The 26,839-nt window shown below is 42.7% G+C and overlaps 1 protein-coding gene across 5 annotated transcripts; it reads right to left on the bottom strand.

Moving 5' to 3' along the window:
• Positions 1 to 498: 498 nt before the first annotated feature.
• MCOLN2 (mucolipin TRP cation channel 2) lies at positions 499 to 26,839 on the bottom strand. 5 transcript variants are annotated; one of them, XM_028732916.2, is made up of 14 exons: positions 26,705 to 26,839; positions 23,708 to 23,870; positions 19,532 to 19,705; positions 19,140 to 19,293; positions 17,393 to 17,468; positions 17,207 to 17,303; positions 15,354 to 15,453; positions 13,226 to 13,338; positions 11,753 to 11,902; positions 11,498 to 11,599; positions 11,162 to 11,284; positions 10,159 to 10,365; positions 8,432 to 8,547; positions 499 to 5,573 (listed from the first exon to the last, which is right to left on the bottom strand). In XM_028732916.2, exons 1-14 carry the CDS (start codon positions 26,821 to 26,823, stop codon positions 5,537 to 5,539), a joined length of 1,731 nt encoding a protein of 576 aa, XP_028588749.1. In that variant the 5' UTR covers positions 26,824 to 26,839; the 3' UTR covers positions 499 to 5,536. The 5 variants fall into 5 exon arrangements, with proteins under 5 accessions (XP_028588749.1, XP_077784646.1, XP_077784647.1 ...); XM_077928520.1 differs by lacking the exon at positions 26,705 to 26,839 and adding an exon at positions 25,145 to 25,399; XM_077928521.1 differs by lacking the exon at positions 26,705 to 26,839 and adding an exon at positions 24,586 to 24,606.

Genomic DNA, 26,839 nt, shown 5'->3' with positions numbered 1-26,839 from the left:
AATGGCAACAAAGAGAGGGCTTCGTGTAAATTTATCTCTGAAATTTCATTCTGTTCGTCCCTACCCTGACAACAACCAGTCAGAATTCTGTGGCCACTGAGCATTCTCAGTCATGATTAAGCTGCTGCTCTTTTTCTAAAAGATTGTTGTAGTTCTGTAAACCTGGCATTTTCCTGAGCCTGTCAGAACCTTCCTCTTGTGCATGAATGTTGCGACTCTGGCTACGCTATACTATCAGTGTATAGGAAACTTGCTATCAATATATACAATAGTATTTTGTAGTTAGTTAGTTAGTTAGTTAGTTAGTTAGTTAGTTAGTTAGTTGTTAGTTAGTTGATAAGTGGTCCAGCCATACTACATCCCTGTAATTATATCTGACAATGACGAAAACTGTGTATGTCTTGCTATATGAGAAATATTCCTGGAGTATTTTCATTTGAAAAACTGGGAGCATCAAGTAGGCTTCCAATTTGAAAAAAAGACACAAGAACAATTGAGTGAATTAACAATGTCTATTCTGGAGAAAAGGGCTGCTGTGGAAGCAATCAAGTCAGTAGATCAAGTAGAATACTACATTTTTCCAGAGTCTTTTACAAATATGTAAGATAAATGGACAGTTATAAGAATATATGATCAATACTGAATCATTTGAAGACTGAAATTCCTAACTCTGGAGGTTTAGGGTACTCAGACTCTTATGGTTAATGTCTTGGTCCTGAAGATAGCTTTTCCTCTCTGTCATTAGGCTTAAACCCAGATCATTTATCATTTCCTTCCTGCAGCTGATCCAGTAAAAGGCTTTCAGTGAAAAGGTGGGGAGGGGGGACGACACAAGAACTGGACTAGACCAAATGTACTCACAACGAAGAGTGTCACAGAATCGCACTCCATCACTGGAGTGGAAACTTTGCACATTTATAAATACAACCGATTTGGGACACACATGTGGTAGTGTTACGCCTCCCCATCTAAAGCTACTAAAATGAAACTGTCTAGAATTAAATCAGTGGCAGAATGACACCACCCACCCAATCTTGCTACTTGGTTATAACACTCACCTGTACTGCTCACTTCACTAAGGCCACGTACATTAAGTCTGTTGTGTGTCTCCCCCACCCACCCAAGATGGCAAATGACAGCATCCCTTTCTGGTTTAGCAGCAAACTAGGAAAGTTGGTTTGCAGAGTTCAAAGCTGTCTTGACTCTCCCCTCCACTGCATCTTACGCCACACTTAGGGCTAGTTCTCAGATTTCTTGCTGCTACAGAGTGCTGAGTCATTTCAATTAAACTAACGACTTTCATTCCCTCAACCTTTCAAGATGATTCATAGTAGGACTGCAACACATTTCTCCACAGTGGCCTCCAGCTACTGAAAGCATATTCCATGTGGAAATTCACAGCATTTTCATTATGCATTGGGGACAGCATTTTTTAAATTATTATTCCTCCTAGTTTTTAAAGGAGGACACGCAATGCTAACACTAAATCAGATTTTTCTTGGGGGTAGAAAAAAAATTATATACTCTTCTTTGCTAGATTAACCTGCACTCACACTAGCCCAGATCTCATAACACAGAATCATGTTAATTATTCAATAGTGTATATACACATTATCCTAAGTCACCATAGACAATATTTACATTGTAGGGCAGGGATACAAGTTTATAAAACACAGTAACAGATCAACCCATCACCCAAACATTATAAAACGTAAGATTTCCCTGAAGAACATACCAATAATTCCGTCTTAGAAGTCTCTGGACTGCAGTTCCTAGAAATTATAGTTTGGAAATAATCTGAATAAAAGCAATTGCAAAATTGTTGATTTTTCTTAGATGTGATCCAGACAAATACAGCTAGAAATTACTGAGTTCAGCTCCTCTACCACTTTAATGTAAAGTGTTAAGTAGCAAGATTGGTCAGTATGATGAAACATGCTCTCAGCTTACCCCCTAGTTTAGGTTATAACTACTCTTTTGAACCACAGTCATGTTTCTAGCACGCCCTCCTCTGTCTATTAAATAAGGCATAAGGCACTCTAAGTGCTTTGTAGAAAAGCACTCAAAAACCAATCAGGTCAATGAGATTTTCAGCTTATTAATTGCCTTTGCACTTTCTCCAGTGTTACTTTGCCATTTAGGTAAGTTACAATCCTCCAAAATACATTTGAAATTAACTTGGAGCATTTCATTTCCTTCCTGAGTCACTGCTTTTATATAACGGCGCATAGTACTTGACAAATCTTCCATTGTTTTCGAATCAAAAGTCTTGGCTCCATCTTGGTTCCAATTTTTGCATTTCTTTTTAAGGGCAGTTTCCTTCATTTATTCTAAGGGCAGTTGCGTGTTTATTTACTTGTTCAAAGTACTTCTAAGATACAACTGAAATCTTCTTTTATCCTTCAGTTCTGTTTTATCTTCTCTAGTTCATATATTTTATCTTCCATTATTTTACCTGCTGCTGGAGAACCAGGTAGATTATGCCTTCATTTAAGATCCTAATAAGTTTTTATTTGTCATGCTGTTTATAATTGCAACTTCACTACTAATTGCTGCAACCCCCTTGTAACAGATTTCATTGTAGACCCATACCACTGTTGCCTTTAAGGTAGTACAGTAGTGGATTGTCTCGTCCATGTTCTTGCAAAGTAACTTAAAATTAAATCTCCAATTGGGGTGTTATATGGAGACTGAAAATACAGAATTGTGCCGTCATGAGGCATGTACTAATATTTTGCATACCCTGGATGCAGATTGGGCACACAAAAAGGTTTATGGAGGAAAAAACATAACTTATTTTAGAAAAGGATCTGTGAGTGCTGAATTGAAGCTATACTCCTAATGATTTGACTGGGAGCCCTCATCTGCCAAATCAAAGCAGCAGTTTTGTAAAAATAATAATAATAATAATAAATAAAATTGTAAACATTTCAGCAAACTACCATTCCTCATTAGGGCTGGGCAATATATTGATACCTATATCATCCAAAAGTTGTTTGAAGTCCATTATCGTGATAACGGTTTCATAATTTTTGACCTGGCAATATGTATCTCAAATCATGGTGTGTGTGTGTGATGCAAAAATCACAATGAGGGAAAACCATGAAGCCATCCAATGTTTCTCTCAATTTTCCCATTAACTCTTGTTGGTTCAACTCTCCCCTGGCTCCTACAGGGGGCAGCGAATCATAAGAGCAGGCGCCAGCAAAAATCACAATTCAGGGAAAACCGTGAAGCCGGCCAATGCCTCTACATAGCTCCATCCTTATTTCAGACATTGTGTATATGGAGATGTTTAACTGGTGATATAGCACGATGCTGAAAACCAGATATGGCCCAGCCCTATTCCTCATTCAAGGTTAGTCTGCATGTGGTCTCCAACCACCTTTAAATCACCTCCCGTTAATATTAGCAATTTTTGTCAAGGTCTTTCTGAGAAAGTCCCATTGTGTTACATTGGGGCTGTATACCAAAGCTATTGTGATGTGCTTTCCCCCATAAACCTTTGATAGTGGGCTGGAGGGGTGCCAATAACTATATGGCAATTAAAAGGGGAAATTACAATATAATATGATTGCTATCCCATGAGACTTTTAAGTGCCAGATGCAGAAAAGTGAAGTCCTAATTGTTTTTGTTTCGATGAACATTGCCAACAGTTAACATGGCAAATTTCCTGAAGGCAGATCATGCGAGGTACTTTCCTTATGTACTGGGCAACAGGATCTCTCTTGGCTTGGTTTCCTAGACCTTTCATTTCCCAATAAACCCATTTTCAGTCGCACTGTCATCATTGGGAGTTGAACTGAGTTCGAACATAGTGAAATCTACAAGAGTTCACTGCCTGATATATAGCAAACTTAGAACAAACACGCACCCATGCAACAAACAAAACGGAAAATCTATTTAGCTATTTTGCTCCAAAAGATACCAAGGGCTATCACACCTCTTGCAAGCATCTGGCTAAGCTAGGCTAAGATCAGCAGGTCCTGATCTTTCCACAAAGCCAGTCCCACCTGCTATGCAAGTCCGACTCTCAGATATTAGCGCGTGAGAATTATCATCAATACATGTGTCGTTTTCACTTCAATAAAAGGCTTTATGTAATGGGAAAGTCCTTGCATTCAGGGTTTCCTAAACTAATTTCCTCGAAACAGCTTTTTAAGCTCGTTGCCTTTTAAAACTTTTAGCAAAAGCACGGGTTTGTTTTGGAAAAATCTGGTATGAAACCTGGTTATTATTCACCTCAGTCTGAACTGTCATTCCACTCTACCTAATTCAAAGGGCTATTTAATGGGGGCAGCCTAAGGAAAAGAAAAAAATTCACCCTCTGCCACCAAACGGATTACAAAGAAAAGGACCCCAATTTGGCTGGTTTGGTTTGCTTGCCTCCCTTCCTTGTTAGGGTACAGGCTGTAGCCTGTGCTGTTGACTCCCCCTCTTTTGAATTTACTGCTAGGAGTCACACAACCTGCCTTGACTTGCCATTGTTTCTACTGCAGATGCCAGGAAAGACTTAGGGCTCAAATACCAGCTTTGAGGGTTTATAATTGCCTTAAAGTTCAAGCGGCTCACCCAAAGTTCCACCCTCCTTCTCAATCCCGCATTGTCCTCACCTGCACTACTGCTTTATACCTGGTGGCCAGTGGTTACAAGCAGACAGTGAGAGGTGAAGGAAGGCAGGGTAGATATTGATAGGAGGCAAAGCCCCCTCTAGGCCTTCCTGGCTGAGAGGGTCCTGCTGGGGCTCTATCATCCGCAGGTGGTTTTAGGGTGCAGCCTCTTTTCTGCTTCTGAAGCCAATGAAGAGCGAACAGGCCTCCCATTGCCATGGATTTGTAAAGGATTTGCAGGCAAGTTTCATCTCCTGGCCAATGTAAAGAATTGCAGCCTCATTTAGATGCAAGGGGACAATAGGGATGACACACACAATGATTGATTCTTTGTTTGTTTTAAAGGGGGGGGAGTGCACACCTGGCTGAGTGAACCTCAAATGACCAAACAGCTTTTTATATCAATTTCATGAAACAAAATCCAGAAAGAAGAGAAAGCATAATGGTACAAGTTTTGCATAGGTTTAAAGGGAAAACCTACATTTGTAATTCCAAAAAAAGAAACCTTAAAAATGGTACTGTCACCAAGAACCGCAATATTCTGTGTTCTTTTAGGAGGTGAGTTTCATTTATATATTTTAATATAAAAATACCTAGAAAGCCGGTTGCAAATCAAGAAGTGACCAAATGATAACCGATTCTCTGAAGTTCATTGACCACGACTTGCAAGATGAGCTATTTACAACAGAAGCAAGAAATGGTCATCAGCTGTTGATGAAATGCTAGCTCAAGATGTACAGTTTTTGAGCTTTCCAACTGTGGACTGCAGGACGACTCCACCACTTCTCTTTATAAAGTTGTAGTCGTTGGTTCGTAGAGGGGGGAAAGAACCACATGGCGGTGGTTCTACTGCAGTTCAGGAGGCTCAGCTTCTCCCAGCAGTTACCTCCACGTGTGCAAAAATTTATGCCAGCACCAACCATCTTCAGTTAATAAGTATCAAGTTGTCGTCGCTTTTCCGTCTGCAGAAAGAAGAAGTTCACCGTTTCAGATGGATAAGAATGAAAAGACAGGATAAAGCGTTAAAATCTGTAGCTGCAGCTCTTTTCTGCGCTTCCAGCCTTCTCAATTATCCTGGCAGTGATGAGTCCCAGGCTCTACTATCATCAGTCCCCTTTCATATATTTACTGCTCTCTTTGGGTATTCCCTACATCCAGAGTTCATGAAAAGAAGCAAGAGGGTCTCACAACACATTCCAGATGTTCAGCAGGAATCGCAGGTGGAACATCGGAAAGTTGCCAGTCAGGCCATCGGTCTATCTAGCATGGAGTAGTCTGCATCAAGTAGCAGCAGCCCCAGACTAGGTTACCTCCCAACAATATTTGGAGATCCAGCAACTGAACCTGCATATAAGGCAGACCCTCTCCCGCTGAGCCACAGCCCTTCTGTTATGTACTAAGCTTGGATCCTAGAACAATAGGCAAGTAGGATCCTAGAATGCAACAACTGATTGGCTTGCAGGAAAAGACCAATCAGCCTCCAGGAGGAAGTTAACCAGCCTATAAGGCTGGTAGGATCGAAGAATGCAACAACTGGCCTGCAGGAAAAGACCAATCAGGCTCCAGGAAGGAAGCAGAATCAGCCAATCAGATGGGACTCATTGTGTAAATAATGTATATAAAAGCCTGAGGTTTGGGGGGCAATTCAATCACTGTTTTAAAAGCTGAAACAAAGAGCATTAAATCACTTCAGGTCTCCGAGTATATTTTACCGTCCCTGCTATGCGCCTACTATGAGGAGCCAAAGACTGGCACAACACCTTGGTGTAAAGAGATACATCCAGCAAAGGCTGAATACTGGACAACATGCATCTCCAGGGGGCATTTGTGCACCCTCTATTTTAGTTCAAGGCTAGCGCATAAATGTTCGGTGTCAGCAAACGACTGCTATGCTCAAGAGAGAGAGATGCAAGGATAGAAGTGGGGCAGGAAAACAAGTCTGGTGTGCTCTGCCCTTAACCTCAGGCTGTCCTTGGACAATAAGTACAGGACGTGTCCATATGGGGCTATTTAAAAAGTTCTCCAAAATGGGTGAATATTGCTTCAGTATTGGTAAGCGTTTAGGCAGGCTTCCTCAACCTCGGCCCTCCAGATGTTTTTGGCCTACAACTCCCATGATCCCTAGCTAGCAGGACCAGTAGTCAGGGATGATGGGAATTGTAGTCTCAAAACATCTGGAGGGCCGGGGTTGAGGAAGCCTGTCTTTTGGGATATTGAAGGGGCTATTTAAAATGTGGCATTCTTCAGCTGCAGCTTGGAAGTCTTGCTTGACGGAGGTGGGTTTGTAAATATTAATACTCAAGACTAAAAGACTTTAAACAACAAACAACTTTAAGCAATAAACAACTATTTTACTTTTAAAAGTCATCTGAAGGCAGCCCTCTTTAGGGAAGTTTTTAATGTTTGATGCTGTACTGTTTTTAATATTCAGTTGGAAGCCGCCCAGAGTGGCTGGGGAAACCCAGCCAGATGGGCGGGGTATAAATAATAAATTTATTATTATTATTATTATTATTATTATTATTATTATTATTATTATTATTATTATTTAGAAGAAAAAACTGGCTGGTTAGTTCCATATGCTAAATCCAGCACCTACTTCCACTCAACCCTTCTGCTGCTTGGTCCTAGTTGCTCCTGGAGCCCCAGTGCTAGAGCAATATTAGATGCCACAGCACTCTTAAATTTCAGGGTTTTAGGTTTGAGCCCTACGTTGGACAAAAAGATCCCTGCATTGCAGGGGGTTGGACTGGATGACCCTCATGGTCCTCTCTGGCTCTATGATTCTGAATAAATGTAACTGAAAACAATCTCCCCCCCCCCCCCATGCAATCACTAAGAGAAGCATTCTGGACAATACACTACACAACCATATGATCCCTGTTGGCTTCCTGGTGGGAAGCCCTGTCCTTAGCACAGTTGCTCCACAAGAGGAGAGATTTGCATGTGATCCCTTTCTTCCCCTCCATTGCTAGAAGAAGCCGCTTCCAAATAGTTTTATTACTTATTATAAATATTTATCTACCGCTATACCAGCCAAACGTATCAAAACAGTTTGTAACGGTGAGATAAAACTATACAAAAAATGTTAAAAAGCAACAAGGTTCAAAACAAAGACCAGTAACCCATTGTGGGGGACGTACTCTTCTGTCATGGAGACTTTAGTTGCGATCCCTACATTGCAGGTGGTTTGACGACATGACCCTTGGGGCTCCCTTACAACTCGTATGATTCTTAACTGCTTGCATAAGCTTGGCGGAATTTAAAGTTCCCAGGAGGTGTTTAAAAGCTGGCATAGAAGGTACAACAGCAGAAAAGCCAGGTGGATATCTTAACCTGAAAGCTTTTTACAAAGACCGCATTTTTCGCTCTGTAAGACGCACCCGACCATAAGATGCACCTAGATTTTAGAGGAGGAAAACAAGAAAAAAAATATTCTGAATCAAATGTTGTTGAAGAGGAAGGAGGAGGGAGGATCAGGCTAAGGCATCACAACAAGAGGCGCTGTGCAGCTCTCCCTCTTGTTGGGCTGGCTTCAGCACAGCAGTGCAAAGCCTCTTCAGCGAAGCGGGAGGAGGAACGCTCCCACTTCGCTGAAGAGGCTTTGCGCAGCTATCCCCGAAGCCAGAACAGCAAGAGGGATTGCTGCGCAGCTCTCCCTCTTGCTGTTCTGGCTTCAGCGATAGCTGCGCAGCCTGCATTCGCTCCAGAAGACGCACACACATTTCCCCTTACTTTTTAGGAGGGAAAAAGTGTGTCTTATAGAGCGAAAAATACGGTATGCAGAATTTAAAGGAATCTAAAGAAACAACACACTGACCTCTTGCAGCAGCAGAAACTCCTGAACGTTCGTGGCTCTGTGCTGTATTCTTCACTGTTACATTCTTTTAGGAATTCTTGTAGGTCTGTGTCTGGGAAACCGATCAGTTGGTATTTCTGAAACAGGAGTTGGGGGGGGGGGAACAATCTGTTTAGGAAGCCACTCTCCATTTCATACTGCTCTCCCGACCCTGTATATCACAGGTGGAGAGGAATGGGTGAAGTTACAGCAGAAGCTTGCAAGGCTAAACCAAGTTGTAGGGTTGCGATCATTTTCTTCTTTTTATAGTGCACGCTGTAAGGAGGGAGATAAAAATGCTCTCCCCTTTGCATCCTCTTATTCTAGATGGAACAGCTCGACCTGCAACATCAGTACAAAACTACTAATGTTCTTATGCATGGGCTTGAGAAAATAATCACACAATTTGCTGTTCCTGCTCCCTAGATCCTTTCCAAGACACACTCTGCCAGGCTACTTTAGTACAGGGTTTTCAATACTACTGTTCAAAACAACCAGGGCAGGGAAGACAGCGGTATCTTCTGGCTTTCAGTGTCTTTTGAGGCTGTGCAGCCAAAACAGGACTGCCCAGGCCCATGCAGAGGTGGGGTGGGGGGCAGCCAAATACACAAGCCCTGGGCCACGGAGGGGTAAGCCAGCTGAGGGGCTCCCGTCAGGGACCGGCCGCTTTTTTTGTTTGCGTTTATAACTTTATTCCAACAAGACTTCCGCCCCTGGCCTCAGATAAACTCTACATGGGCCTGGGACTGCCTTTACTTGCCTCCCACCCTGTGGAACGCCCTCCCACCAGATGTCAAAGAGAAAAACAACTACCAGACTTTTAGAAGACATCTGAAGGCAGCCCTGTTTAGGGAAGCTTTTAATGTTTAATAGGTTATTGTATTTTGGTGTTCTGTTAGAAGCCGCCCAGAGTGGCTGGGGAAACCCAGTCAGATGGGCGGGGTATAAATAAATTATTATTATCATCATCATCATCATCATCATCATCATCATCATCCCTGCCTTATTATTACAGCAAAAGTTGGAAGAGCTGAAGTTTCATATTCTATGTGGAGAAATAGCTGTCAAATAGCTTAATAAAATCGAACGTTAGCATTCTACCCAGACACTGAGGTCCAGCACCGAGGGCCTTCTGGCGGTTCCCTCACTGCGAGAAGCCAAGTTACAGGGAACCAGGCAGAGGGCCTTCTCGGTAGTGGCACCTTCCCTGTGGAACACCCTCCCACCAGATGTCAAAGAGAACAACTACTACCAGGCTTTTAGAAGACATCTGAAGGCAGCCCTGTTTCGGGAAGCTTTTAATGTTTGATGTATTATAGTATTTTAATATTCTTTTGGAAGCCGCCCAGAGTGGCTGGGGAAGCCCAGCCAGATGGGTGGGGTATAAATAATAAATTATTATTATTATTATTCCCAAAAATAGAGAAACCTTAGTTTTTCAACTTACTACAGAGATTGGAAGGTTCCATCACTGTCACATATTGGAAATGGTGCGTGCCAGGGCAAGCGAGTGAAATTGAGTGGGAGTCAATTTTCCACGCCCCTTTTGACAAACTCTACCCACCCAGTCTACACAGTTACATACTTTTAAGGAGCAACAACAAAAGTTAGTAAACGTTATTGAAGTCCAGCTCACCATCTGGGAACTTCTTGTTACTTCTTGAACAATAGCTCATCTCTCTTGATAAACACAGACTCAATAAATTTACCTTTATTGTATCATATGCATCCGTAATAAGGGCAATGAAAAGGCTGAGGATCATGTATATGAAGAGGCTAATGAAGGAAAACAAGTAGAGTCGGCTGAAGAGCCACACTAAAGTACTCTTCTGCTGGATTTGAGCAAATGTCGCGAACATGTCATCGCCGTTGACCAAAGAAAACAGACACTCGGCTACCGTGTTCAGGTCTTCAAACTAGAACGCATGAAAAACTGGCATTAGAGACAACTGCACTTGAAAGAATCAAAGGCTCACTTTATAAAATCTTTCTTTAAAACCACTATATAAATTGAAGTGCACAAGCCTAAATATCATTCATACCTCTTAAGTCTGAACTAAAAAGCCAAATGCCATCATATAAACGGTGTAAAAAATAAAATAAAATTCTTTGTTCAGAAACCGCCTACTGAGTTAGAAAATAGTGCTGGAACTCTGCATAATGCACGTGCAAAGTCGTATAAAGAACAATGCGCCTTTTCTGTCAGCGATTTCAGCGAGATCAAATTTAAACTGCTGTTTGAAGGTATTTGGGACCAAAGAAGAGGATGAAAATGCCTGAACTTCTGACCTAACTACCAAGACCGGTCTTCTTTCAGTGAAGAGATCATATTCACAGTCAATGGACAACTGTGATACAAGACTGCCCTCTTGTGAGAAACCTGAGGGTGAGCCACGGACAAAAAGCCCTTCTAGTTTTCCATTCCCTCCTGAGCAAACCGTTATTTCCTTCGATTTTCTTTTCCAGTGAAGAGGTTTGCTTTACAAAACCAAGTGTTACGAGTTATTTGGACTCCAAGACATACACGCTTCATTCAGAACGCAGAATGAAGCATGCATATACAAAAACGTATCTTGAATGCAGAGTATGCACAGCTTAATTTTTTTTGGCGGGCTTTGAGAACTGTGCTTCAGCCACACCTGGAGAGCACTGTGTTTGCTTACATGTACTTTTTACATTATCCCAGTTACACAAACTGAGACACCCACATACCTTGTCGTGGTATGGTCCTAAAACGATCCAGCCACAAAAAGTATATCCAAGGTATATCATCCCAGCACAGCAACAGAACCTTAGCACTTTGGGCAACGATGCTTGCATTGTTAAAATGAGCACCTATGAAAGGAGGAGAGTGTTACTTTCTTTTCTTGGAAGAAAGGCGGAATCTAATCCATCATTGTACCCACGGTTGTAAACATGTTGTTCCCAGGGAGTCTCCCATCCAGACATGGACCAGACCCAAACCTGCTTGTCTGAAGTAAGGTGGTGCTCACACGCATTAAAAGAAAGGAAAACTCCACTACGGAATTTTTTTACTCTAGTGCTTACATTATAGGTCTGGAAGTAGCCTAAGTACCGAATGACTCCAACCCAAACGAATAAAGTAGACGTGCCAAGCAAAATACTGCAGACATCATAGCTTGTAAGATTCTGGAAGAAAACAAAGGAAAACAAGATTTTGCACAGTTGATTCCTCCATTACCTTAAAAGCATGGCTTGGCAATTTAGGATTCCCACAGCTGCTGCTCCAGAACAGGCCAAAATATTTGTGACTGGTTTTTTGGGGATTTTTTTAAGGCTCACCTTGGCTTTTATTTCCATTTTCATGATGGAGCCTATGATAGTCATCACATCACTGATAATCACCAGGACGTACCACCCGTTTAAGAACTCCAGGCGGTCTGCGTTGCACACGTGGCGATTATATCGCTCCAGGAAGAAATTCACAAATCTCTGTTTTTAAGTGTTGAGAAGAACGATTAGAAAACTCCCACTCTTTCAGAGCAGAAAACCTATTTACTTCACGTTACTAGAGTCCACCAAGTGACTATAACAGGTATTGCACTAAATTATAGAGTGGCTTTGTTTCACGACTATGGATGGCCACTAGAAGATTGTGAAAGATAACTAAATTTTATATTTGCCATAAATGTGTGGGCAATAATTCCTTTACACAGCGCATGGCCCCTTACTGGTCTTGTTGTCTAGTCTAGCATACTGTTCTTACAGTGGCCAACCAGATTCCTTAAGCCCAGAAGCAGGGCATGAGTGCAGCAGCAGTACTCCAATTCTGTTCTAAACTCCCCAGTTGAAATATACTCTGAGTCGAGAGTGGATTTCATGCTCTTTATTCAGCTCACAGTGGTGAGGAGGAATGGAAGTTCCCCCAGAATGTCTGCTTTATGTACATTATTTACACAATAGGCTCCATGTGATTGGCTAATTCTGGGATTCTCCTGTAGGCCAATCAGGTTGCGGATTCACTTCCACCTGGAGCTGGATTGGGTGACTCCTGTGGACCAATCAGACTGCTGCATTCTGGATCCTATTGTTCGAGGACCAATCAGACTGCTACATTCTGAAGCCTATTGTTCGAGGACCAATCAGACTGCTGCATTCTGAATCCTATAGTTCGAGGACCAATCAGACTGCTGCATTTTGGATCCTATTCACCTCAGTACATCAAAAGCCGTCCGGGACAGCGGAGAAACGCGCTGCGTTTCTCCGCTCTCCCGGGAAGGCAGGCAGGGGGGAGCAAAGACTTTTGCCCCCCGCCGGCCTTCAGAAGAGGTCCAGGACCTCTTCTGAAGGCGGGCGGGGGGCGAAAGTCTTTGCTCCCCCCCCCCCCCCGCCTGCCTTCAAAAGCCGTCCGCGATAGCGGGAAGCGCTTCCCTGCTATCCCGGACTGCTTTTAAAATGCTGGCGGTGGGGAGCAAAGCCTTTCGGCCCCCGCCGGCCTTCCTGGACCTCTTCTGAAGGCCGGAGGGGGGGAAAGGCTTTGCTCCCCACCGCCAGCATTTAAAAGAGGTCCCCGGAGATTTCCCTATGGGCTTTCTTCTTGCGAAGCAAGCCCATAGGGAAATTCGTCTTGCGAAGCAACTCGCAAACGGAAAACCCTTTCGTCTTGCGGGTTTTCCGTCTTGCAAGGCATTCGTCTTGCGGAGCACCACTGTATTTCTTGTAGCTTCAGCCCATCCTTCCTGTTTTAGGGTAGTTTTTTGTTTGTTTGTTTTTAAGCCAAGCACACATCTACCACAAAGACAAAGGTATGCTTACTTTTTGCAGTTTTAGAGCAAGAACGATGGATCGTGTGCAGAGGATAAGGGAAGCGATGCAGATGACAATGACGGCCCCATCAAAAACCAAAAGATACTGTGTGTTTTTCTGAACTATTAGAGGAGATTAAAAAAATGCAAAATTTAATCAGCATAGAGCTGCTCAAGTAATTTAGAGAGAAAGTCTAAATTACATTCCCTTTTCTTTCAGTAAGTCTTAAATGAAACAGAGGGCTGAGAAGCAAAAGAATGAACAGGAAAAAGTTATTGCACATCTATAGGTAGACCACCTCTTCCAAAAAGCAAAAGTATTTGTATTCAACTCTAGCTACACTTAGATTTGCAACAAGGGTGGATAAAAATTAATGATTTATTTTTTATTTAAAAAAATCAGTATTTTTTATTTAAATCGGATTTTTTAAAATTTAAATAGGGTTTTTAAAATAAAATGCTTTTGGAGGGAAAATCTTTCTAAAGATAGTTTTCTATTTAAGTTACATTATACAGTGGTACCACGGGATGCGAACGGGATCCGTTCCGGAGCCCCGTTCGCATCCCGAATGGAACGCAAGATGCGACGGCACATCTGCGCATGCACGGGTCGCGTTTCGCCGCTTCCGCGCATGCACGTGATGTCATTTTGAACGTCTGTGCATGCGCGAGCAGCGAACCCCAGAAGTAACGCACTCCGATATTTCCGGGTTGCCACGGAGCGCAACTTGAATGCACTCAACCCGAAGCACATTCAACTCGAGGTATGACTGTAGTTCAAAAACTATTCATCAGGAAATAAGAATTGTTTTTCATGTGTGCTAAAACTCTAAGTTTTTTTTAAAAAAAATTGTTTAACCACATCAGTTAACAAACATGGATACATATGCCACAATGTTATTGTTTTAGTTAAACAAATTGTTATTAAGGAAATTATTGATTTTCCGCTTCCAATATAGTACAGTGGAACCTCAGGTCGTGAACGTGATCCATGCAGGAGGCACATTGGCAAGCCGCAAGGTCCGCAACCTGCAGCGCCCGTCTGCGCATGCGCAGGTCGCAATTTGGCGCTTCTGCGCATTCACAAAGCGCGATTTAGCTTTTCTGTGCATGCGTGAGCGCCGAAACCCGGAAGTAACCTGTTCAGGTAGTTCCGGGTTCGGCACGGTGCGCAACCTGAAAACAAACAACCTGAAGCATCTGTAACCCAAGGTACCACTGTACAACAGAAAAGTTGTCCAAATATAAACAGTTAACTTATTAAACCGCACAATAATTTCATAATTATCTGTCTACGTATTTCTAATAGTATAACCAAATCAGTAATTTTTAATATAACTGTAAAAACTACTCTGAAAATTTATTATTCTAAAAATGAAACCTTCACCTGGTTGTAAATATTAAGATTATACCAGCAAGAATAAGTCTTTCTGCAAAAAAGTGATTTAAATCAAGTCTTACTGACTAGTGATTTAAATCGTGATCCACCCTCTTTGCAACCTGCATCCAAACAAAATATTCTTTTAACGCCTCCCCCTCTACTGCACTCCCTCAATTTCAGATGGTCAGGGCTGATGCTTCTGTAGCCAAAAGCATAAGACAGAGGTATCAGAGCAAGCTTAAGTTTGAAGAGCCAGCAAGGACTAAGCCTCTGCAGAGTATATTCCCATTACAGACCCAGAATTTTAAGCAGGTAGCTCTACCACCACCAGCTTTTTTTAATTTCACATAGTTTTCAAGGTAAAAAATAGTAATTATGATCTGCTGTCCAGGTAAGAGGTGGTGCATTTTGCTTTCGGAACAGTTAAACCAACTTTGCTACAAAATTAGTTAGGATTAGCCCACCATTGCTGGGCTAATGCAGTGTTTGAGAGCATACTTGCATAGCAAACTAACTCCATATACCCCCACTGGCACAGACAGGCTAGCAAGATCACCTTTGCTAGCTGCAGCACAATGTCGCTGAACAAGCCTAGCCCTGTGTAGAAACTGCTACTTGCAAGAAAGTTAGCTCTGCAAATTGCCACAGTGCCACCAGCCCCTTCGCCAACTCATCAGCGAGACACACACGAAAATCCCAGGCTTCTTTGTGCTCATCTTCGAACATGGATATAGTTCTCTCACACAGAGATACTTACTAGAGCCAGTTATGTTCCAGTCTTTACATTCTTCAATATCAGCATCCGTATCAAAAAATATTTTCATTTTACCACTGTGGGCTTTATTGTTAAAAGTAATCTGTTGAGATAAATGTTGTTGTTTTTAATTTACTTGCTTGAAGCAATACAGCATCGGTGTGCATTACTCACAAACAGTGCGCTTTTTTTCCAGAAAAAGAGGTGCCGGAGCTCACCATGAACTTCTCCCTTGTTCTCTTAGAAGGGCAATGGCGCCCACTTGAGATGTGTCGGAACGGAGCTTCTGGAAAAAAAGGCCCTGCTCACACATATCAGCTTTTACACATCTGAAAATTTTAAATATACTTCGTGTGCAAACACACAGACTGGCACACACCTTCCAAAGGCCTGACAACCATGTTGTCCCAAACGTACTGTGGCCGGAAGACAGAACCAGCCATTAATACCCTGCAGATTGGGAACTATAAATTGGATGCTAGGTTAGACCTCCTGTCCACCAAACAAGGCAGATCATACATGTAACACACACACTGCCACACTGCTTTCCCAAGGGGTCTGGATAGAAGTAAGAATTGAACTGGGATCTTTTTAAACAAACATGATTTCACATGGTGTCTCCAAAGAACCACCATCCAATTTAAAGACTGTGCAGTATTTTTTTTTTAAAAAATTGCACATCCAATGCTTGCCAATGGCACATAAGCATTGATCCAAGGCACATATACTATGTAAAAAGAAAAAAATTGAGGATCCATGAGGGTAACAACAAGGCACAGAACACATCTGTGGGCACGTGATCTATAAATGTGATGGCAACCCTTGTAAATAGTATGGTGATCTGTAACGATCCATGTCATTCATTCATTCATACATACACATTACACACACACACTTTGGCAGCTCTGGAAAACACCACATGTGCTATTTTTTATTTTTATTTTTTGAAGTGGCATTACAAAATAAAATAATATATTTTTTTTTGTACATGTCTAATAGGGTCCCTTTCGAAAACACTGAGGATGCTGGCATAAAGCTAAAAGTTGTTCATTTTCTTAACAGGTGTAATAGAATCATAGAATCATAGAGTTGGAATAGACCACAAGGGCCGGCCATCGAGTCCAACCCCCTGCCAAGCAGGAAACACCATCAGAGCACTCCTGACATATGAAAAATACAGACAGAACCTTTAAGACACTCTGTGCCCAATTATGGCAAATATGCATTTGGAATAAGGACTAAAACTGAATGCGACAATATTTACAACGAGAAATGGGCAGAAGTGTTCTCATCCAATATTATATCACAAGGTTGGTGTAAATATCAGTGATTTTTACTGTTCTGTCAATGGAAACAATTGCAACCTGTGATTTGACAGTGGCTAAGGGAGATGTGTGGGGAGGGGGAATTATGCACTTTATGTTACAAATGTTTCATTGGATCCAGTGTGTGCATGTTCTTTCTTTCCCTCGCCCCACCCTGATTCTTCTGGAATTCAAATTCCTACCAACCCATCTCCTTTTTCAGTGTCCCATATTGCTCTCCTGTCCATAGCTGTCAACTTTTCCCTTTTCTTGCGAGGAATCCTATTCGGAATAAGGGAAATTCCCTTTAAAAAAGGGGAAAGTTCACAGCTATGCTCCTGTCCTCTTGGCCACTCTTTGCTGATCCAAACCTGGAGCTAAAGAGGAAGTGTAGAAGTCTGCCACTCTACCAACTTCCTCCTTCAGCTCTATGTACTTTTCAAGGTGGGGGCGGGGAGCCTATGGAACTGAAAAGGAACTGAAGCCCATCGTAAGTAATTTAAGAGACAGGATCCCATTGTCTATGTGTATAATAACAAGAACAGCACTCACAGTATTTTCAAACTCATAGCAGTCAGGCAGTTCACGAGAATGGATGGTTTGTAGATCAATGCCTTTCAGTTTGAATGAAATTATCACTTGTATCAGCCTGGGTGCAAGAAGATACTGTATTATGTTAGGTTCTCCCCGCTTCTTTAGAAACACAAATAAAACTGGTGTCCCCAAACCGCACTTTACCTATAAAACTCAAAGTTGAAAAAAGACGAATTCTTAAAGTGGCCCGTTTCGTCGTGTGGTTTCACAACAATGCATTCTGGAAGTGAAAGGAAAAACCAAAAGACATAAATGCATTTCTAATTGTACCACAAGGAACCTAGAACTGTGATCCTAGAGACATCTACTTGGGAGTAATTCATTTTAGGACTATTAAGACTATGGAGGATTATGCAGCAAAACAGCAACCTTTTTGACCCCAGGGTTTAACCCCACTTTGCAACGCCATGCAATGGTAAATCTCAAAAACAGTCTGTGTCATCTTCTGCATGTAAATAGCACGCTACTTCTCTATCCATGCAGCCCATAGCCTAGGCATGTCTAATTCCCACCAAATTAGCAATGAGGAACAATAGGCTCTGTCTCTATATAAAGCGAGTCCATGCAGACAGTGAAACTGCTCCAAGAATTTGTTCATCTGTATTAGTGTGCCACTATGGTAAGGAGTTTTAATATACATTGGGGGCAGAACGGTCATATGCACGGGCTCACAGAAGTATACTGTAGCTCTTGATTTTATACTGGCACCTCCATCAAGACACAGATGCAACTTTTAGTGCATGTGTTCAAATATAAACCCCAAAGAAAGAAACCTATGGTGCTGGAGACTCTTGAGAGTCCCATGGACTGCAAGAAGATCAAACCTTTCCATTCTTAAGGAAATCAGCCCTGAGTGCTCACTGGAAGGACAGATCCTGAAGCTGAGACTCCAATACTTTGGCCACCTTATGAGAAGAGAAGACTCCCTGGAAAAGACCCTGGTGTTGGGAAAGATGGAGGGCACAAGGAGAAGGGGACGACAGAGGACGAGATGGTTGGATAGTGTTCTCAAAGCTACCAGCATGAGTTTGACCAAACTGCGGGAGGCAGTGGAAGACAGGGGTGCCTGGCGTGCTCTGGTCCAAGGGGTCACGAAGAGTTGGACACGACTAAACGACTAAACAAGAAAGCAAAAGCAAATTCACAGGAATACCTGGAACTTCTCTACAGGTTGGTAAATTGTTGTGTGCTGTAATCACATCAAGGAATGGAAGACTTGTGGCAGAGAGACGCCACAGCTGCATATTTTTTTACAGATAGGAGCATTCGCAAGAAGTAAAAGGTAAGGTAAAGGTACCCCTGCCCGTACGGGCCAGTCTTGCCAGACTCTGGGGTTGTGCGCCCATCTCACTCAAGAGCCAGCGCTGTCCGGAGACACTTCCGGGTCACGTGGCCAGCGTGACATCGCTGCTCTGGCAAGCCAGAGCCGCACACAGAAACGCCGTTTACCTTCCCGCTAGAAAGCGGTCCCTATTTATCTACTTGCACTCGGGGGTGCTTTCGAACTGCTAGGTTGGCAGGTGCTGGGACCGAGCAACAGGAGCGCACCCCGCCGCGAGGATTCGAACCGCCAACCTTTCGATCGGCAAGCCCTAGGCGCTGAGGCTTTTACCCACAGCGCCACCCGCGTCCCATCGCAAGAAGTAACAACATGATAAAAACACTTGTAAACAGCCCCAAGTATAAAATGTGTTCCCTGATGTAATGGGAAGCCTTGAAGATTCTACACCTTCATACACCTGTTTTTTTAAAAGCATTGGCAGCTAAACTGTACATAAAGAGTACAAAACCTGTATAAAAACAGGAGATATAATGGGATTCAATTCCTCCTTCATTAATGAAGTTAGACCGATTTTCTCCCAGAGGGAAAAAAAAAGCATTAGCACCATACCTTCTTCAACTGTGCTGTCTATGTGAAGTGTATCATTGGAGGAAAGTACTGTGCCTTTCTTATACTCTTCTTTACAAATCTTTAAACCTCGCAAGTCATCTTCATCTTGCTCATAACCAAGGGTACCCAGGGATATATTCTTCAGTTGCCGGTACTAGTTGAGAAGCAAACACACAAAACGAAAACACTTCTTCAGAAAGGCTGCAAACCCGTAATGGCCAAACCCTATTTTCAAGTGATATGCTAAGAGTACCTGTTCACATCTGGAACGAGTCGCTGTTGAATATGGGTTTGAAAGTGGTTGTTGCTACAACCCAGAAACTGGCACATCTAAAGCAATGTGAACTATGATGTTAAACTCTGTGTGTGGATGCCATAAAACGGATGCTTACCTGATCAACCACAAAATGTATGCTATCATAAGCATCTTGCTGTGTGTACACACTGCAGCTGTAGTCATCCTCATCAATGCCAGGGTAGTTTCTCAGAAACAGGTGCTTGAAAGCCATAGTGTTCTCCTCTTTGAAAGAAACCACCAACTGGTTGCTCAGACCAAAAAGGACGAGCTTTACATAAATGAAAAAAGAAAGAAAGAAAGATGTAGATTCTGTCATACATAACACAAACCCTGGCTCACTAAAACATGATTCAGTAATGTGGGAGCAAACATCAGGCCTGAAAGTTGCTGCTTCATTTCATGTACCAACATCAACAATTCAGTCCTGCATTTACTAGCCAGGATATTAAACTAATTTGCTCCTGAATTAAGAGCCTGGGGAGTAAGCAGACTTTTTAAAAGCAAGGATTCCCCACTTAAGAACCCTGACATGATCAGAACACAAAGTAAACATGTGAAAGGGAAAACATGCAATGGTTTTACAGCTAAACTATGGTTCTACCACTGAGAGAAACTATGGTTTAGCAAGCTTGGATTGTGGCACATTGTTTAGGAATTTGACCATGATCAATCTGATGACTGGAAATGCAGAGGGAATTATACGATCAGGTCATTCATTTCTTGACCTCAATCCCCATTATCATATATTGTAAAAAAAAAAGTTGCGTCTCATCTTAAGTTGCTATATTATTTGCTATGGCATGGAAAATGTCAAGACTTTCCATTAGAGATTGGGCGCCGATTTATGAAGAACTGTATTTACCTTACTGTAAAGTCTTTACCGTTAGCTACTGTAAATGCTTCCCTTTCTCCCCTCATCCACACAAATCCAATTAGCACTCCACAAAGTTCCAGGTAGAGGCCATGCCTAGCATGACTGTCAAAGATCTTTTAAACTGGAAAGGCAGGGGAATGTACCGTATTTTTCGCTCCATAAGACGCACCTGACCATAAGACGCACATAGTTTTTAGAGGAGGAAAACAAGAAAAAAAAATTCTGAACGAAACAGTGGATGTCTGATTTTTGTGGTTCATGCTGTGGCCACAGACATGATATGTGATTTGACGGTGAGTTTGGGGTAGCCCAATGCAAAAATCCTGAGAATCCATGTGGATCTGTGCCATTGTGGCCCCACGAAACAGTGGATGCGTGATTTTTTGATGCAGGCTGTAGCCATGGACATGCTATGTGATCTGATGGTGAATTTGGGGCGAGCCAGTGCAAAAATCCTGAGGATCTATGTGCTTTTACTTTCCCCCTCCCGGGCAGCCTCCTTTATCTCTAGAGTCCCTTATCCCTCCTGATCGCTTGCCAATCAGCTGCTCAGTGGTTTTGTTTCAACACCCCCTTCCCTCTTTCTAAAAAAAAGAGGCATGATCTGCTTTTTGCCCCTGGGCAATTCGGCCCCAGGGACCACGCATTCGCTCCATAAGACACACAGACATTTCCCCTTACTTTTTAGGAGGAAAAAAGTGCATTTTATGGAGCAAAAAATATGGTACTTGGATTCTAATGAACATAAACCATGGGCTATGGCTCCCCCCGCCCCCGAATCATCTAGAAATGATCTGAAGGAACATGAGGAGTACACACAGTGTCACGTATTAAATGAAATAAGTGGTTTTTTAACCACTTTAGGCATTTAAAGTTGCTGGCCTTTTAAAGTTTTCATAAGGGTAAAAAGATGCTTGGTTGACTTCTCTTTGATGTTTCATGACCAGCATGAAGTGAACATCTTCAGAGTAGGAGAGAGGAAGTTTTGTGAATCTAGAGAGGCTTTCCCATAACTAAGTCTTCAATAATTCTGAATGTAGTCATGTAGGCTTAAGTAGCCAATGAATACTCCCAGCGATCTTAAATATCTGTGTAGAGCTTAAATAGATAAACCAAGCACTTGGGAGAATCCATCTCTACCACGGGGCAAAGCAGTTGGGGAGCTGAACTGATTCTACTTCTGCTCTTCGCAGTGGCCAACACAAGCTAAATTAACTCAGGTTTGTACAGCAGCTTCTAATAATCTCTTTCTCTCTCCCCCTCTCTTCCTTCTTCAAATCCCCACCAATCTTCTGACAGTAGCAAGCAATAAAAACCAGAACATCCCACAAGAAGCAGACTTGTTATAGTTGTTTTCCTAAAATTAGCATTACAGTACTTTTAAATTATCACAATGTATTTGAGAACATAAGAGCCTGCAGGATCACACCAATGGCCCATCTAATCCTGTATCTTGTTTGCACAGTGACAGCCTGTGAGAAACTGGAAAGAAGGGCTTGCGCACAAGAGCACTATCCCCTCCTGTAACTAGCATTCAGAAGCATAATGCCTCCATGGTCCATGGATTTTTTATCTTTCCTGCCCAATCAAGAACTGACAGGTAGGCAGAATTTTTTAATATTTTTTTTTAAGTCTAAGAGGTGGCCTGAATGTGCATTCATTTTATAGTTCTAGGTTTATAATTCCAAGCAGCACATGCTAAAACAGGGCAATCAATTCACTTGACCACAAGAGATTAAAAAACACTTTTTGCAATACAAAGCTACCAAGGCTGCAAGAAAGTGACCCCAGGTGGAGAAACACAAAGTATGGTATAAACTTCATCCTTCATACTTACATAGCAGCATACTGCAATCCAGCATGAAGGCAAAAAGGAAATATTTTATTACTGTAGTGATACGTCAACACTGTACGGAACGCTTCACTCAAAACTGTTCCGAGACTAAAACTCAGCACGTTCTTAGACAAACTGCTCCTATGACCCTTTAACCTCAAAACTCGGCACTTGTATATTCACATAATACGTTGCACAAACTTCTGAACCCTCTTGCCTTTTGTAAAAGTTTGATGTCCCCGAGAAAGTGCCAGGACAATAAATACCCTCAAGTGTGGCGGAGGTGCACAGAGAACCACAATGGGAAGCTACAAGGGGGGAAAGGGGTATTTGTAGGATACATGAGCTCTGCTTCCCTAATGGCAGGAAGAGGAAGAAGAAGAAGAAGAAGAAGAAGAAGAAGAAGAAGAAGAAGAAGAAGAAGAAGAAGAGGAGGAGGAGGAGGAATGGCTTTTTGCAAATTCCTCATTGGCATTTTCGAGACATATTCTCCATGGCTGCTGAAATATACTCGGAGTCGAGAGTGGATTCCATGCGCTTTATCCAGCTCATAGTGGTGAGGAGGAATGGAAGTTCCCCCAGAATGTCTGCTTTACATACATTATTTACACAATGGGCCCCACGTGATTGGCTAATTCTGGGATTCTCCTGTAGGCCAATCAGGTTGCGGATTCACTTCCACCTGGAGCTGGATTGGGTGGCTCCTGTGGACCAATCAGACTGCTGCATTCTGGATCCTATTGTTCGAGGACCAATCAGACTGCTGCATTCTGAATCCTATTGTTCTAGGACCAATCAGGCTGCTACATTTTGGAATCTATTCAACTCAGGACATAACAGCTGCAATTCTGTTGACCCCACATGATTACAAAAGTGTGCAGAGCCTTCTAAGAAACTAGCATAGCTCTATCTTGGGTTGATTCTGTGCTGAGCCACTCCCATGCTGTCAAGCACATGGCACTGCTCGCCATCCGTACATTTCGAGGCAAGACTATCAAGACAATCCTTCGCAACATCTAGCAGCTTATTCTTACCCAGCATCCAACACACAGGTTACTCCAATAATAAGGGAGGTGCAAGGCTGAAGGTCTCCCAAATGCAGAAACCCACCCCTGTATGTGGAATACCTTTCAGGCGTAAAGCACAAGGAACTATCAGGAACTAAGGCTAAAGTTCCAGCAGAGTGAAGGTAAATGAAGACAGAAAAACATGCATAAACAGACAAATTATCATGATCGCCACATGGTCATCTTCATCATCATCAGTCAAATGTAGCAAGACAGCTTCACAGCAGGACAATTACAGGAAAGGATAGCAGGCAGAGAAATGATTTACACTGAACAGTATTCAACCAAGTTTGAATACTCAGAGAGTTGAACCCCTGAAATTAATGTAACCGAGTTCATTTATTTTAAATGGGTCATATCTGACTAAAACTAAGCTGAATACCATCCAAAAGAACATTAGCAACCTGGAGTCACCGATAGGACTGTTCATTTACTTATTCATTAGGCATGAAGAAACAATATCCGATTCCGTGCAAGTAAATTTTTTAAAGTTACCTGGGTAGTAACCAAAACTATCTTCAAAATCTGAAGTCCCAGTTTCCATGGTATCTGACGTCTAGCTCGATATTTATCACATGGATTCATGAAGTAGAACTTTAAATCCTCTTTTAGGGACTGTTCTTCTTTAAAATCCATATCCAGCTGCGTCATCATACTTCTGCCATAAACAAAAGGTTGAAGATTTAAATTTAACACATCTTAACATTGTGCATACGGATACTCCATACCATCATTGAAAAGCATTAAAAAATAAGGTCTTTGCATTAAAGAGAACAAAGGCACATTGCACCAGGTTCCAAAGGGGAGGTTTGTTTCATCACACCTTGTCAGCCTGCTTATACATCTCTGCTGGCATTTTAAAAAATAGCAGCTAGTAAACATTAACATAAAGTAAATCAGATTAACCCAAGATAAGCCGAAGTCTTCTGTAACCTAGATACCTTTGTAAGAAGACTTGAATTGTTCTTAGGATTTTTCAGACTTCTTTCTGCAAAGCAACTTCAGTATAACCAATCTGAGCTACGGGCTAAGGTCCAAATTACGTATTATATACAAGGGGAGGGACGCTTCAACCCATTTCCCAATCCAAGACAACTTCCAGCCCTTGCCTGCAAGATTCCCTGCTTCTGAGGGTGTGCAATAGGGGAAGAGCAGAAGAAAAGAGGAACAAGGGGAATGTCATTCTGCTTTCCCTATTTCGCCACGGAGAATCATGTGAATTGGTCACTCCCAAATCTGAGGCTTAGCAAAAAAAAAAACGGGGGGGGGGGGGGAAAGAAAGCAGGCTGTGAAAAAATCCCTTGCATACAATTGCATAAGGTCCCCAAGACACTGGGAGGAAGGGTTCTCGCAGCATGTTGTTGACACCTTACCAACAGAAAAGCAGCCGAGACAATTTCGTTTCCTCTAACCTTTTTGCTATAACTAGCCCTGTAAAGCTGCACAAACGTCAAAGCTGTAAAAACATCCCGCTGCCGTAAAAGGAATTATTGAAGAGCCAAAGGTCTCTGTGGTTGTGCATTAGCCAAACAAACCCAGAACTTGCCACCTATCTCAGGACTAAAAATAATCACACTGAAAGACCCACTGTATTCTCCCGTGTGAGAGCAAACACAGCCTTCCCGGAAAGTCCTAAATAAGTACTTAACTCAGTTCTGCCCTGCTAGTTGCAGAGCACTGAGCTGTGAGCACAGGAAGAGCACCGTCTGCATGGTGCTCTGGGCAGGAGATATGCATGGATGGAGTCTCAAGCAGAGTTTTGGTATGTCACAAAACACCAGCTGGACAACTGCAGAATTGTTTTGAAAAGTCTGTGGGTTCCCGTGTAGTTTTCATCTTGCAATGCCCACGTCACTTAGCTTCAGAGGCAACCCCATCCTATCCAAAGCCACCGGTTTCAAAGATGTGAAATTATCCAAGATGCCAACTCACGGCTTGTAGTAAAGATCTGCGATGGCATCACAGTACTGTGTCTTCTGATGGAGAATTTGAAAGGTTTGAACAGAAGCATTCACATGTTACATTCGTGACTCCAGTCCCGATCCTGTTACAACTCTCACCTACTTGCAAAACACCTATTTGAGTAACATCACTTGGTGCAATTACCGTATTTCAGTAAAGTGTTACATAAATGCCCAAGTCTTAACTATGGAAGCAAGATCTTACAGGCCTCCTTGTGGGTCTCTTGCTTCTTCTGCCGCATCAGGCCAGACCCAGATGTCATCAGCTTAATCGGGTAAGTTACCATTCATTTACCAGCTTTCAGGAAGGCTGCCAAAATCTCTGAAGCAGGTAGCTTAAGTTTGCTATACTCTCTGCGTCACTTTTTTTAAAAAGAGGAAAACAGGAAAACAACCACCAAAACAACAGCCAACTCAGTCAGTAGAGCAATAGGCTGCTCATCTTAGAGTCGCAGGTTTGAGCCCCACATTGAGTGAAAGATTTCTGCATTGCAGGAAGTTGGACAAGATTAGCCTTGTGGTCCCTTCCAACACACGGAAAGCGTAATGCTGGTGGTCAACAAAAGAGGTTTAAAGACTGTCTCAAGGCAAATCTAAAAAAATGTAGTATAAACACTGACAACTGGGAAACACTGGCCTGCGAGCGCTCCAGGTGGAGAAGAGCCTTTACCAAAGGTGTGATGGACTTTGAAGACACTCAAACTCAGGATGCAAGGGAGAAATGTGCTAGGAGGAAGGCACACTTGGCAAATCCACACCGTGATCAACTCCCGCCTGGAAACCAATGTCCCCACTGTGAAAGGATGTGTGGATCCAGAATTGGCCTCCACAGTCACTTACGGACTCATTGTTAAAACCGTGTTTATGGAAGACAATCTTACTCGGCTACGAGTGATCACCAAAGAAGAAGAAGAAGACAAATCTATTATTGAAACACCAGGTGAAGTTTGGCACACTCGTTCTGAATAACCCCAAAACACGCTCATTCTGAATAACCCCAAGACACTAAAATCAACATCTGGGTATTGTTATAGATTTGGGGGAGACCCCTCTAAACCCTAGAAATTAATAAATGGGAGGATTTTGATTAATTGTGAAATAGATGAAAGTACAAGTTGCAGAACTGTTCCAGTTGAAATAGTATATTAAAGTTAGCTAACTTGAAAAAGGGTACCATAGCACCAAACCTTTATTAGGTTTATTTATTAGCTGTCCTTGCACTTCTAAATTCTACTGCATTTTTTTTAAAAAAAAATCCCTCTCCCCATGGACCAACAGTATTGCCTACACAATTTGCTGAACTCTTGATTTCAATTTGGAGGTGATGGGGAGACAGCGCCCTGCAGTTTAAAAATAATAAACGGGAACAGATCAGAGCGCAGCCCTGTCGACGTCTACTCCGAAGTAACCCCGCCAAGTTCAAGGGGGCCAACTTGCCGCCTCTGCCCCTCCGCTTCAAGGAGCGTAGTTTCCGCGAACCAACCGGGCTCCTCGCTGGCTGCCCACCTCCCCGCGCCCGCTCTGCGCTCACCTGGTCACCCCCGCGGGCAGGTAGCCCAGCGACATGCCGCCGCGCGGAGACGGGGGCTGGGCGCCTCCTCCTGCGGCTCTGCCCGCGGCGACGTACTCAGTAAGCCGCGCGGGACTCATCGCGGAGGAAGAGCCC

Source organism: Podarcis muralis, chromosome 5 (genome assembly GCF_964188315.1).
Source record: "Podarcis muralis chromosome 5, rPodMur119.hap1.1, whole genome shotgun sequence".
NCBI lineage: Eukaryota > Metazoa > Chordata > Lepidosauria > Squamata > Lacertidae > Podarcis > Podarcis muralis.
This window is presented reverse-complemented; position numbering and strand designations above follow the sequence as displayed.